The 15073-nt window shown below is 41.3% G+C and overlaps 1 protein-coding gene across 7 annotated transcripts in view; it reads left to right on the top strand.

Annotated features, from left to right (window-relative positions):
• Positions 1 to 15073, top strand: part of cdk14 (cyclin dependent kinase 14) — a 298616-nt gene that overhangs the window by 190105 nt on the left and 93438 nt on the right. For all 7 annotated transcript variants that reach the window (XR_008828208.1, XR_008828207.1, XM_056380004.1 and 4 more), the window contains one exon: positions 11688 to 11827. Coding sequence is in view for 5 of the 7 variants with exons in the window: in XM_056380004.1 (XP_056235979.1) it covers positions 11688 to 11827 (140 nt within the window). In the remaining 2 variants the exon portion in view is untranslated. The remainder of the gene's footprint in view (positions 1 to 11687; positions 11828 to 15073) is intronic.

Raw genomic sequence — 15073 nt, forward strand, 5'->3', positions numbered from 1 at the left:
TACCAATGGGCCACCAGGGGGTCCCATGATTATGGGCTCTGTGGCTGTTATAAGATGGGCATAGTCTGAGCCGATGAGGACAAGAGGGCATGCATGGTCAATAGACTGTAATGGAATACCTCTGAGATAATGATACTGCTCTTGGAGTTGCTTCACAGGGTATGTGTGCTCTGACAGTCCAAGATTCTCTGCAGTGAATGCTCCACGGATAACATACCTTTCAGTTGGCTGGTTGATAGGGGAGATTTCAAAGGATATAGATGCTCCATTCAATTGTACCACATCCTGTCTCACTGTGCGCAGTGCAATAGTTTCTGGCTGAGTTGTGAGGCCTAAACTCTGGACAGCTTGGGGGAGCAGAATAGATCTATCAGCAACATCATCAAGGACTGCATGAGTTGCGAGGGTCCTTTCTCCACTGTGGAGATACACACTGACAACTTTCAGCACGACTTTATGGGAGCGGTTAGGTTTAGCCATGTGAAGGAAGTCTGAGGGAGAGGATGTCAACATCACTATGGATGGTTTCTTTGTGCTTACATCATGGAGAATGGTCAGGTGGATCTCCTTACAGATGTTACATGGCCGCTTTAAGGTGCAGTTGTCCATCTTATGCATTCTCCCACATTTAGAGCATCTGTCCTTCTCTTTGATCCATTTCATAATGTCAGTTTTGGAGAGATTTCTGAACTCTGTACATGAACCAAAGAAATGATCTCTGACATTACAGTGGGGACAGTAGGGCTTAGGCTTATTTACATTTACCTTATCTTTGCTGTAGGTTCTTGATGCACTATCTATCTCGGATGTTGACAAATAGACAGAGGAGCCTGATCTGGAAGGCTGGCGTTCCTTTCCCATCCGTGGTCTTTCCAGTTTGTGTAGCTTGACAGCTCCCTCTGATATGCGTTTGGATCTTGACTTTGACTGTAGCCACGTTGAAAGGTCAAGGAGGGGATAAGTTTGGTTTGCCTTTCCAGTCAGAATGCCACAATTAATACAGTGCTCCACAAATCCATCTCTGTACTGCACAGGGAGTTTACTTAGGAGTCTATCAACATGAGAGGCACATCTTACTTCAGACCCACTAGGGCCCTCTAGGGACAGTAACATTCCCACCAGAGCATGGACAGAAAGGGAAAAATCATCAAGGGCCTCTACATCACCTACGCGAATAATGGGGGAATTCAATATTGCTCCAATTTCGCTCTGAACTAGCAGTCTTGGCTTACCATATTTCTCTTGAAGTGTTAGGAGAGCGGTGAAATATGGTCTTGCATCATGCATGCTGGATCTGGCTAATTAGTTAGCTCCTGGGTGCTGAAGATGTTGCAAGAGGATCTGATATTTATACTGTTCAGTAAGATGGGGGTGATTATCAAGGAGGTTATCCAGAGCCATTTTCAGGAGAGCAAATTCATTCTCTCGGCCACTTTTAAACACAGGAATTGAGGGCCTTGGTATTCCATAAGCAGAGGCTATGAACAAATCCAAAACATTTGGGGTTTGCATTGGTGGTTAACTTCTAGTGAGAGTGGGATGTCAAGGAACAGACATTGTTATAGTATTAGGAGTTTGGACAGTGACTGGAGGTGCAGGTACATGGTGAATAGAAAGAGTAGAGGGTATAGCCTGGGCCACTATTTGGGGAATGGACAACGGTGCGGCTTGAGCAGTAACTACAGAGGGCAAAGAGGGAGCCTGAACAGGAGCTAAGCTTTGCTGGATTGGTTGAGGCTGAGGCATGGACAGGATTTGGGAAATCCCAGGTGGTCCTCTGGGAAAGCTATGTTGAGTGAGTGGGGGAGTCCCTGAATGAGAGTCAACATGCATCAAGTTTGTGGGGACAGGAGTGAATATCCTGGATGGTGGCAGGTCATAAAAAGAAGAAGTGGCTACATTTTTATGAATAGATGAGGGTGTAGGAGAAGAGGCTCCACCAGTGTGATCTGTAGAGAGATTTTGTGAAACAAGCTGGGCTGACTCAAGCTCTTGTCCCTTAATATGAATGCTTCGGTTCATGCCAGCCTATTGGACAATTCTCTCTCTCTCCTTATGTGCATCTTCTTGCTCATGCTGAGCAGCTCTGGCTTTTTTATCAATTGCTTTACATTGTTCATCAAGCTCCTTGTCCTCCTGTCTTTGTCTTTTAAGCTCCTCCAGCTCATCTCTCCTTTTCTTTTCCTCGAGAATACAAGTTTGGAGATCGCTCAGATTAGAAACATTACTGCATGTAGAATACACACTAAATTGAGCGCTTACAGGGAGACTAGAGGCTGACTTGGTGCCAAGAGTCTTCCTGTAGTGAGAACCACGTGAGCTATGGGGCCTTGTAGATGCTTTCTGCTGTGGCATATGAGCTCCATAATAGTCAGGGGGGTGCCTATCCCTCTTAGGTCTAGCCCCTGGGTCATGGCTGATTGGCTTTATGAGGGTTTCAATCACTTCACTAGATACTGATGGCAAAGGGATGTCTCCGGCTCGAAGGACCATTTTGTAGTAAATCAAAATGTTCTGACTGGAGCCACAAACCACCAGGAATCAGGATTATTCAGGATACAATTTGCTTTATTTATTTCTCATTGTTAAATGGTGATAAGGGGATGCTTGTCAGGTGATTGCCATGGTTCTAAAACAAAAAGAAGAGCAAATTACAATATTTTTGCTGGCCAAATCATAAATCCACTTTTAGATTATATTAAATGTGATTGAATTAAAAAAACAAGAATATCATGCATCTACACATGTATGACTCTGGTGTGAGACATGAGATGCATATGACAGGGAAAGGGTACAGTGGCACAACCAGGGCTTCTCCCAGATGTTTGCCCCGGGCATACATCTGGAGGGGAGACCACTAGAGGGACGGGGGGAGTTTGCCTCTTTTCCACAGGGAATTTTAAAGCAGCACGGGGCAAGCGATTTGTATAAACTCCAACTGTCTAACCAGGCAGGAGTGTCACTGCTACAACTAAGATCCATCTCCACTAACTGGGTTCATCCAACAATCTAAAATATTTACATAGGTGTCCTCAATCCCAGAGAATGTGCTGTGCCTGTACACTACTTCATCAAATGACTGACCATAATGTATAATTCAGTTTTTTAATAGTGGCACATTTAGTTAAGAGTTTTGATGTTTTCCTTTGAATCTAATCAGTTGATCTGTGTATCTGAACAAAAGATTATTTATCCTCCGTATTCATTCTGATTAAATTAGCCTAGCCCAACCATAATGAAACTGGTGCTAGTTGTGCCAACAAGCTAACATTATAGCAACAATGCCTTTCTATCAGTTTAGTGTACAGAACTGTGCGTATGGGCAACTCCGGCAAGAACAATCATTTAAGTTTAGCATTCACCTTCATTTTCTCTTCCTGGTAATTGTTATTGATATTGGTGGTTGTTTACAACTGGTTTGATTATGGAAGCAAAGAGTGTGTAATACCTAATTAACTCCTAATTGTGAAATTTAACCTCAACTGAATATGTAATGTTGAAATTCAAATGCCAGTGGATTTATGCCTGATTTATATATCTTCATGTCCGAATTCATGTGGTTTGAATTCTCTCTTTGAAATAACTTTTTTTGGGGGTCAAGAATTTATATACAAAGTGATTTAAATATCCATGATGTTTTTCAAATAAACAACATTCAGTTTACAGCATTTGATCATTTTTGGAATTAAACATTCAAGTCAAGTCAAAAAAAGAAACTTTCTCAAATTGGACTAATGCCTTCTTCTTTCTTTCCATTTTCAAAATAGTCAAATTTACCATCATATTCTGAAAATTTCAAATGGGGCAATTAAAATCACATGAATTCAGATATAGTTTCAAAATATGTCTATACTATAAAATCTGTGGTCTCAAAATTTCAACATTGTGGTTAAATTTCACAATTATGTTTTCAGTTCCTCGTAATATTTTAAAAAGAAAAAAAAAGTAAAAACTAGTTTTCCATTAACCACTCATCATCCACTTTCTGTGCAACACAGTAGCTAGAAAACTTAATAAAACCAGACCATTATTATATTAGTTAATGTTTTGTACTTTAGAGATTCAAACTAAACAAATGTATTTTATATATTTTGGGTGTTTTATTCAAAGCATTGATCCATAAGAAGATATATTTGTGGTTTTAAGAACCAAAAATCTATACAGTTGAATATACAATTATCTTTGGAGCTCTTGCAACAGGTTGCTCCTTAAACACTCAAGAAAAACCAAATCCTGCAAATGTTGGATGGTAGGTCCAGGTGATGGTGGGGTCGAGCTGACGGCTCATTTTATGGCTCAGTGTGTTAATACAGGTTATGTGCATTTCTCTGTGGACCGAGCGCTTTGATACTTTCACAGTAATAATATAGAACCTAGACCTGCTTTATAATCAAAGATGTTTTTCTACAATGTGGGACCTTTAAAGATCAATTAATCCATTTGCTGACGAATAAAAAGCAGAGCAAAGTGAATTGTAGTGGATTTTACTTCTGCCCTCTCCCAGCCTGGCCCCTCCTGGTGTCCTGGCCTCCAGTCCAGGAGGAAATAAAAATGTGAAGAAAGAAAGTGAGGTGGAATGTTAATGACCGTCACTTCCTCACTGCTGCCTTTTATCACAGGCCAGAAAATGATGAATGTGATATGAACATAACCTCACTTTGTCTCTGCCCTGAGAGTTGGCTTACCCTCTCTTGCTTTCTTGTTTCTGCTCTCAGTGACTTTTCTCTGCACTGTTTTAGTTACTCCAGCTATAAAAATGTCAGTGACTGATGTGCAATAAATCAGTCTGGGTCTATGCTTTTTTGATGTGCTTGACCTGTATAGTGTTACTGTATACAGATGTTAATTTAATGTGAAATACACAAACTTACATGTTAGCTTACTGCTGTATCACCATCTAACAAAATTGTGCAAAGACTGTGCAAAATTGTGTGAAGACTGTAAACCAGTGGTCCCCAAACTAAGGCCCGCGGGCCGTATACGGCCCGCCCCCACATTTGGCCCGGCCCCCTGAACTATTATTATTTATTTCATTAATAGTGTTATTATTTATTTCCTGACTTTTTTTTTTCTTTGGTTATGTGTGGCTTTCTAGAAAACAATAAATTTTTACGTTTAGGCACCCCTGCGATCGTCACACTTTTTCTGTTACAAACTGAACCCGGCCCCCCATCAGAGAAGGGAAAAGTTATGTGGCCCTCACAGGAAAAAGTTTGGGGACCCCTGCTGTAAACTGTAAAATGGTAACTCAAGACCCTTTTCCACTCATCAAAAAACCCGCTAAGACCAACTAACATCGGGGTTTTGCCGAAAATGGAAAAAGGAACCACTGGCATTCACTCCCGGGTCAAATGACTCTGCAGTAGACACAGCTATTTATTTGCATTCATATAAACACAACTTCCATATGAACACAGAAATTTTTGCCTCTTTTTCTACTGTAATGTCTTTCAGAGCACAGACACCTGTCACCTGTCCAGCACGGAGCTGTTAAACCATAAACACCGCAGCTAACTGTGCTCAGGGATGAAATAGTGAGCGCAGATACAAAATAAGTTTGTTTTGAAAACACACAATCACAAATCACACCGTCTCACATGGAGGCTCAGACACTTTTACAGGCGCATCAACCTGGGGAGGAGACGAGATAAATCTGTTTTACCAGTTTAGACAGAAGCTAACACCTCACTTTCTGTCCACTGCGTCTGTGTGTGTTCTCTGCTCCTTGCACTTCTGTGTGTCCTCAGTCTGAATAGGAAGGCAAACTCGTCTGGCAGTGGAAAAGGGGTCAATGGACTTTCATGAGCTTAGCAAAACTGACACTCTTCTACAGAAAGTGACTAAGGTTTGTCCAAGAAAACCCCAGATTTGTTGCTAGGTGCTTTTTTGAAAGTTTGATTTAAACTGAATATTTTTCAGTTTCACACTGTTGTTTGGACACCATACATTTACATGAACACCTATCCCATCACACTAACCCAGTTACACACATTCACACACACACATTGGAAGGTGCACAGACACAGTCTGAGGAATAGATTGTGGGCAAACACTGACTATTGTATTTCTTTTTCAAATTGTTTTGAAAACATAAGCTATAAATAAAAAATCTTGGCATACTTCCTCTCATCCAATCTGACAGCTGTGATAGCTGCTCAGGCCTGTTTGCCCAAGTTCCCATCAAAACACTCTCATCATCAGATGAGTCAGATATGGTGACTGCTCCTCACAGGACGAACAGCACTGAGGCTTTCTTCCAGAAGAAGCCTCAGTTGCTGTTTTGATCAAACAAAGCCAAACAACGTCGGTCACCCTGCTGTGGTGAGGGGACGACACAGGTAGGTTGTTTCCTCTGCCTCATCTCGAAGGAACGCTCTCTGCTGTGAATGCGTCATCACCTGCAGCCGTTTGACAGAGTCAGGAGATATGATCGATCTCACTGCAGATGGGCTCTTATTCATTCAGGCTAGTTGACCGCATTAGCAGCAAAAAATGTGCACCCACTTTACATCAGCAGCTTTCAAAGGCTAACGTACTCATAGCCAGATGATCTCGCAACTAAACATAATAGTGTAACTGTAATATTTTTCAAATGTGGATACAAGCACCGAAATTGGAAAGTTTAACCCTCTAGGAACATTGATTTGAAAAATCCAATTAGCAACTTGAAATTTCTAAATCACTACCATTTTTTAAAATGCCGCCATTTCTGGCATATGAAACACATTTTTTACCGCAGAATCTGTTCCATGGGGTAGATAACTCTTACATTTCTTCAGAACTCTATCCGTATAATTTTTACTAGTTGCAAACCATTTATTATGAATAATTTACCAAAAGTTGTGTTGGAGTCAACCGTCTACTTGTTTATTCAACCTTAAGTCAGCATTAAGACCACAGTACGCCAGGCTGGGTAACTGTGTCTCAAGGACATTGATGAGCAGCACTGGGGCACCACAGGGGACCGTTCTGACTCCTCTCCTGTTCACCCTGTATATGGCGGACTTTAAATACAACTCTGAGTCTTGCCACATCCAGAAATACTGGACAGCTATTCAAATGTGTATCAGAAACAGGCAGGAAGAGGAGTACAGGGATCTGATGATGGCCTTCAGTGAATGGAGCGACAAGAACTGTCTCCTTCTGAAAACCTCCAAGACCAAGGAGAAGGTCATCTACTTTTGGAGGTCTAGGCCCAACCTTCAGCCAGTCTACATTCGAGGGAAGGGCATTGAGGTGGTGCACACTTATAAAAACCTAGGTGTGCACCTGGACAGTAAACTGGACTGGTCCCTGAACACGGATACCATGTGGGGCAAGCCGGTTCTTTTTCCTCAGGAGGCTCAGGTCCTTTTACGTCTGCAGTGAAATGCTGTACATGTTTTATCAGTCAGTGGTGGCCAGTGTACATTTTTGTGCCACAGTCTTCTGGGGCAGCAGCATGACCAACATGAAGACAAGGTGACTGGACTGGTCAAAAAGGCTGGGTCTGTGCTTGGCAGGAGTCTGGACTCACTCAGGACTGTTGTGGATACATACATACTTATTATGTGCCTGCAATACAATAGCACTGACATACCGGTATAAACTGTATTATTATTCTGCATACTTGCTGAGTCAGCATTACACTATTGTTATTCAAATCTTTATTATTAATGTGGAGGCTGAGGCATTCACATTATTGTTCTTCAGATCTTTATATTTAGTGTGAAGGCTGAGGCTTCACCCTAATAATAAAGATTTGAGACCATGTTCAAATCCTTGAAAACTTCAGCCTCTTTGAATTTTAACTACTTCAGCATACTTTCAGCCACGGACTTCATTCCAACTTTAAACTGTTCACAAGACTTTCAGCTATTTAACCATTATTCAACATTTTGATATCTTATACAGTTTTTAATTTATCACAGTTTTAGTTCTAAGCTTTTTTTTTTTTGTCATTATCAGTTTATAATGGGTGTGTACTGCATGGAATGTTCATGGCTAGAGTGAATGACATCATCGCTAGAGTGGGAGAAGGTCTAAAATTTGTCTGAAAAAAATCTGTGTCCTTACGGCCACATATTTTGCTCTTCACACATAATTTCTTCGTCATTAGTAGACAAATTTGTCCTGTTTCATACAAAATGTCTACCTTAGAATTTGAAAAGTGACCCTCCAAGTGATGCAAGCACCCTTCTCTCCCATAGACTGCAATACAAATTCAGTAGAGGACTTCAGGAGAAAACCAGAACCGACTCTTTTGCTCCTATTTTCCCATTTTTGGCTCTAGAAACACAAAAACCACGAAGTGGTGTTCAGGAGAGTCTTGTGGCGCTGACCATGTGATAAGTTTGCTGATATTATGTACTGTTTTGTATTAAATGGCAGGAGTTTGAGAGGTTAACTGACCCCTTTCTCCCATGGGTTTGTATGAGCTCTCTGTCTTCAACAGCCAGACTCTCTCACACATACACACACATACACACACACACACACACACACACACACACACACACACACACACACACACACACACACACACACACGTGCATACACATACAAGCGCACACACACACACAAACGGACACATAGAAAGGTAGACAGGTAGATGGGCAGGAAACATTTTGCTGTTAATTTCATTTTAAAATCCAACTGACTCCATCTTACATATATTCTAATTGATGGACTTCTTTTGGAGCTCATTCTGATTGGTGGATTACCTTTAACAAATGTTTTCCAGGTGCTACCTTTTTCAGAGATAAAGAAAGGTAAGCAGCCAGACAGATGAACAGCATTGTCACCATGGCAACCTCTGAATGCAGGAAGGGGATACACAGCTAGGTCAAATTACCTGATTAGATAGATAGATAGATAGATAGATAGATAGATAGATAGATAGATAGATAGATAGATAGATAGATAGATAGATAGATATTTTATTTATCCCTAGGGGAAATTCATGTGTCCATTAGCTCATTGTTGATGATAATAATAATAATAATAATAATAATAATAATAATAATAATAATAATAATAACAGTTGATACTAAATAAACAATAATAATTAGATTAGTCCACATCCTTTGGCTGGGGTGTTGTATAGCCTGATGGCAGTGTCCCGCATCGGACAGCGAGGACTGTAGCCTCTACACATGGGGCGCCTGCTTAGACCACTACGCCACACAACGCCCCAAGATAATTGTAATTCTGATGAAAAATTATTTCATATCATACATGAAATATTCCTGTTTATAGCAGCTTTTAAAAAATCTATTTCTGGACTGGACTGTCTCAGGTTTAACATGTCTGTAAATCAACTCTCTCTATAACAAAATTATGTTTCTGTACAACTAAACTGCAACATCAAATACGTTTTGTAGGAAAAGTAATTACATTTTCTATCAACATAATGAGGAAAAATTAGTCTTTGAATAAGGTTTGGACCCAAAAGCAGACTTCAGAGCTCGAGTAGGTTTAAAAGACAGTTTTATTGGGCACGCTGGGATGAGGAATTGTACAGGCAGTCAGGGCGATGATCTGAAGGCTTGAGTGTGGATTCTGGATCTGTAGCAGGGAGACAGATGCAGGCTTAGGTATGTAGGCTATAATCTGGCGACGAGTGGATGATCTGCCGGGGTTGTTAGACTGATTTTGATGAAGGCACATGAGTGTCAAAGGTAGGTAGCACACTACACAGATTATCTAAAATGACTATATGTTAACAGTAACAGTGCAACAGCTCTAAAGTGCGAGCAACTTTGAAAAACCTCTGGATAATTAGAATTTGGAAAAAAAGATATGCATCTATACAATATGTGCTTTGCACCATTTTTCTATATAAAAGTATGTGCGATGTAAAAGACAACTGTAAACAATACTGCAAAACTATAGCAACGTTTACGTGTTTCCTTCTGAAAAACAGATAATAATGGGAAATAAATAAATATTGAAGATAAAAAATACAGTAACATTGAAGTGCTTAAAGAACTGGTAAACTGAAGTTTAAAGTGAAATCAAGAAATTGTGAAGGACAAATCATATTCAGCAATGAACATGCACACATATCTTTGATCGCAGACATGGTCAGTCATTGATGTCTGAGTGTCAACCGTAACTGTTGCTCCCGGTAACGTAGTTGTATGTTGGAGTGCGCGGACAGCAGCTTTATGGGTCCAATTCATGACGAGAGAGCACTTTTTCTTACTGCTGGTGGCAGGTAGCAGCTTCCTCGAGCACACGGTGCAGAAACAAGCGCCCTGCTCCTTCAAGCCGCTGGATCCTACACTGCCAGTGTTGCCAAGACCCGCCCCGCTCTGCTTCTGATTGGCTAGTAAAGTTGGTTTGGTTCTGTGTCTGGTTAGGTTGAGAGCGAGAGCTGCGTTCCTCTCACACCATTGGAGCTGGAGACAGCAGTCCTCGTTCTGCTCTGCAGTGTCTGTGAGTTTGGCTTAGTGGCCATGTACCAGTTCTGCAATTGAGCAGAGCAAGAACCACCATCACCACCATCATCCATACTAACACATGTGAAAACGCATACATACAAGACCATTTACGTACACTAAGCATGCAAGCCATCAGTGTTTCCAAAGGTCTAATTTTTTGCCCGTTCAAACTACAACACAACCCCAGTATTTTCAAACTAAAACAAGTTGAGCAGATATTTTCTGAAAGTCTTGGTTTTGGAGGCTCAAACATTCTGGAGTGGTTCTGGAAGGCAGGAGTAAACATAGCAAAAGAGATGAGTTTTAAAACTAAAATATATTAGTGACCTTATATTAGAAATCTGCCTGCAGCCAGGGAAACAGGAAGTGGGACGAGCTCGTTAGCAGTGAGTGAACTTTCAAATTAAAGTACTTACATATAGCACCTCATAAATAAATAGCAGCGCTGTGCTGTGAGATTGGTCGTGACACAATTTGTAAATACAAATCACAACTTCCGGTCAGTATGTTTTCACAGTTTGTCTTTAAAAGGAGTTACACAGTCTGTTCCAGTTGTATGACAAAGAAGCGAGAAGAGCCCCTGTTGGACTTCATTTACTTTATATCTGCCTCTTTGCTGAGTGGTGTTGATGAGCGCAGCAGAGATTAATCCTTTCTCTGTCTCTCTGCCAATAAGTCGAGTTGAGATCCCTATTGAGAGCCATGGGAATGTCTGTAAGAGAGTTTGGCTGGGGAGCCAGCCATGAGAAACCTGTAGAACATGAGAAGAACTCCGAGTGCTGCACAGCAGCGATGACGGGCTGACAGGCTGTGCCGAATAACATCATGTTTATTTAATGCAGTGGATGCCTAATTACTGACTGAAATGCTCTTCGTTTATTTTCAATCTTTTCTTCCCCCTTGGCGCTGTTTGTGGAGCTGGTTCATGAGTTCAGTGACTCCCCGTACGAACACACACACACACACACACACACACACACACACACATGTTCACTTTGCTTCTGTCCTGGCTGCGTCTTTGCTTGCTCTCACTCACAGTGTGTGTCTGAGAAGTCTTTTTCCTCTTGAGTCAGCAAACCTTAAGCATAATTAAAAAGCTTGTTTTTTGTTGTCAGCAGCTCTGTGAGTTGGATCTCAGAGGGATTAATGAATGGAAGGAAGCTTCTTCTGTATTAAATGTGGATGAAATGGAGGTGGTTGTGTTCTGTATCTCTGTATATACTGTGCTCAATGTCTGATGAAGTGTGTGTCTGTGTGTGTCAGGTTGGGCTACGTGGATCATGCTGAGGAGCTGGCCTCCAGGTTCCTCCAGTGCTTCCCAAAGAACCGGCTGTCGGCCCAGGCAGCACTGAACCATGAGTACTTCAGCAACCTTCCTCCACGGCTCTGGGAGTTGCAGGACAGTACGTACCCCAACACACCCATTACACAGCTCTAACACCACCCGCCTCTGCTGATGGGTTTTACATTTGAGGTGGTGCTTTATGGTTGTCAGGTTTCTACTGGATGTGAGTCACAGAATAATGTGTGACATTACAAGCACTGAATGGGAATGTCAAATCTTAACACTGTGTGATGATATGACAAGAACGATTGGCAGGGCTTTGTTTAAAGTCAAGGTCACAGGTCACAAGCACATGATATGATATATTATGATATGATGATGGAAGTTTTCAAACTTTGAGCTGCACCTCAGCTGGAGATGAAGGCAGAGACGTGAGGGTGAAAGAGACCGGTTCATGTTGGTGTGAGTTGTTGCTTCACTGACTTCTCAGATGCAGCAGTGGCTTGTGACACAGCTCATGGATGTACTCAAAGATCACACTCAGTTAAATCTAAACACACAGACATGATCCTTTAAAGAGGCAGAAACCTCGAGGAGAACCGGATTCAGTGGGGATATGGGGGTCTGGTGGGGGAGAGATAGAGAAAGAGAAAGGAGAGAGAGGCACACAGGGGGCAGTGATTTTCATAAAGTTTACAATAATCAGGAGATCACTACCTCCAACATCCACTGCAAATAAACTTTAATGCATGTATTTAAAATACACTTCTCACATACCCCAGAACCTGCCTGATAATCCTCAGACTCATACATACATACATACATACATACATACATATATACATACATACTGCAAACAACGTATGTATTGTATTAGTAAAAAATAGAACTGTATAGCAGGGATATTCAATTGAAATTCAAAGAGGTCCAGTTACACAATATTTCCTCAGGCTTGATTTTACAAGACATAAAAAGTGCAGCTGGACTTTCCATTTTTCTTCTTTATACTCAACTTCAACAGCCTCAACCATTTTTATATTATTATTTTGTATTGTCTCTCCTGTGTATGGATCTCTATGGACGATTTAATAGACTATATTCACATGGCAGCCATTCTCCTCTGATGTCACTTTGAGGGTGCAAAGCTGAAATTCTGTCACCTGCAGGATAATGTTGTACCGCTGTGTTCCAGGTTGCAAGTCATAAACGTAGAGAATCTGACGAGAAAAAAGAATCCCTTCTTATTGCTAACTTATGTCATCACCTGTACCCTGTAGGGAGGCTGGTTTTTACACATACTAGGATATGCCTTTGCCGTGACAGTGGTGGTACTGCTATCCTCAACTGAAATCAAAACAAAACTGTTGAAGTGTGTCACTTGCTTCACGGTTCTGTCATTAAATATAACCTCACAACGTGAAACCCTACCAGAGATGAGAAGAATAATGCTAATTCATTTCACAACAAAAACAATGAAGGGTAAGGTTAGCAGTGATGCATTTGCTCTGCTGTCATATTGTAGTATTATTGATGCAAGTTCCTCATGACACTGTATAACTTTAATAGATTGATTTGTCATCTGACAACTTAAGAAGCGCTTACATGGACATTCATGTTAATTGCAAACTTTCCACTTGATATAAGCCTCAATCCAGTACCTGTCTCCTGTTTTTTCATCTGCCCATTAATCAATTTGGTCAAAGGAAAGGATTGGTAAACTAGTCAACTTTTTTGACCATTTAGCTTCTTTCGTGGGATTTATTCAGAGACATTAAAGTGTTCAAAACTTCCCACCCTCAGCAAAATATCAGAGGAAAATGGCCGCATTGTGAATATGTGTATAAGTGAATAAGTGTTTAAGTATTGGGTGACTTGTTATAATTATTAAAAACATTTTTAGGGCCTTTTCAGAAGATTTGCTCTGCACTTTGTAGCATTTTGTTTTTCAATGAATTTAGGTGATTTCTATTTCAAAGAAAGGGCAAATTAGCTGAAAAATAATATCTATACATGTGCAGAGGTCTTTTGCTTTCTTATAATGATAGTTAAGTTGAGAGCAAGAGGCCTCTCTCTCTCTCTCTCTCTCTCTCTCTCTGACTCCCCCTCTCTCCTTTGTGGTTTTTTTTCTGAGCTCCCTCAGCTCCTCTGGATCTTTCAGTATCCTCCTCCTCCTCTGTGTCTCTCTCGGTGACCTGGGGTTGTTTTTTTCATGCCAGAGAAAGCTTGTCTTATTATGTGGATGCCGTTGGGACTGCAAGCCCAGCCAGACCTCTGCCGTCCGCCGCTGCACGCTCAGTTTGATTATCTCTCTCTTCCTGACTTATTGTTTGCCCAGAACAACAACACACACTGAGGCTTTCTTTAAAACACAGCACCTCAGAAACATACAACATCTTCAGTGGCAGAAGCGTGTTTCTTTTTCCTCGTGTGCTGTGGGTGTTCAGAGGCTTCAGCACAACCTCACACTTGGCTGTATTAAAGGTTATATTTCAATTAATCCTACAGAATTGGATTATTGCATGAAATTATGTCAGAGATGACTGCATATCCATATTATTTGATAGACTACACAGACATACACTACCAATCCCTTAAGATGTTGTTCATTAGTGGAGTGAGGAGCCTGCTCAGCAGACCTGTGTGTGCTGCCTCTGACATGGTGGTAATTTTAATGGGAGAGTTCCATTTTTAATTCCCCCCGATTAGGATTTTTCAGCATTATTAATCCTTTTATCAGCAGCCAGCAGGTTGTCATGACTGAAAGCGGCGGTCACTAACAGAGAGAGGGAGAGAGAAGAGAGAGATGGCTCATTCTGATTCTTGTCATGCTCACTCGCTCTCTCTCTCTCTGATTCTTTCTTCTCTGCATGCACATGTGACACAGGCAGAGCAGCAGAACCACAGAGGAAAGTGAATTAAAACAGTTTTATAAAATGAGGACAAGAGTGGATAAACACAAAGTATCTTCCGTGTGTGTGTGTGTGTGTGTGTGTGTGTGTGAGGAAGACGAGTGTGGATTTGCAGCATTTTTGTGCGGGAAGATTGTGTCAAAATTATGCAAATGAAAAATGAACGTGAGATAAAGTGGCTAATTACTCTGGTTGTATTTGGCTACAACCACAGCATAGTAATCAGGACTGGAGCCACAGAAAGCTGCCCAGTGGAAGCATACAACACCCAGTGCTCCCAGTACTAAGCAACCAGCCAAGTAACAGATAAACAGGCCGACAGTATCAACCATCAATAAACTGATGACTTGTATACGTCCCATGTTATCCCTGCAGGGATGACCAGTGTTACCTACGGCCCACTGTGCGCTCTATTGTCATGTGTATGATGGATTTATCCAGACAATACCCGGACA

This window comes from Seriola aureovittata, chromosome 7 (assembly GCF_021018895.1).
Source record: "Seriola aureovittata isolate HTS-2021-v1 ecotype China chromosome 7, ASM2101889v1, whole genome shotgun sequence".
Lineage (NCBI taxonomy): Eukaryota > Metazoa > Chordata > Actinopteri > Carangiformes > Carangidae > Seriola > Seriola aureovittata.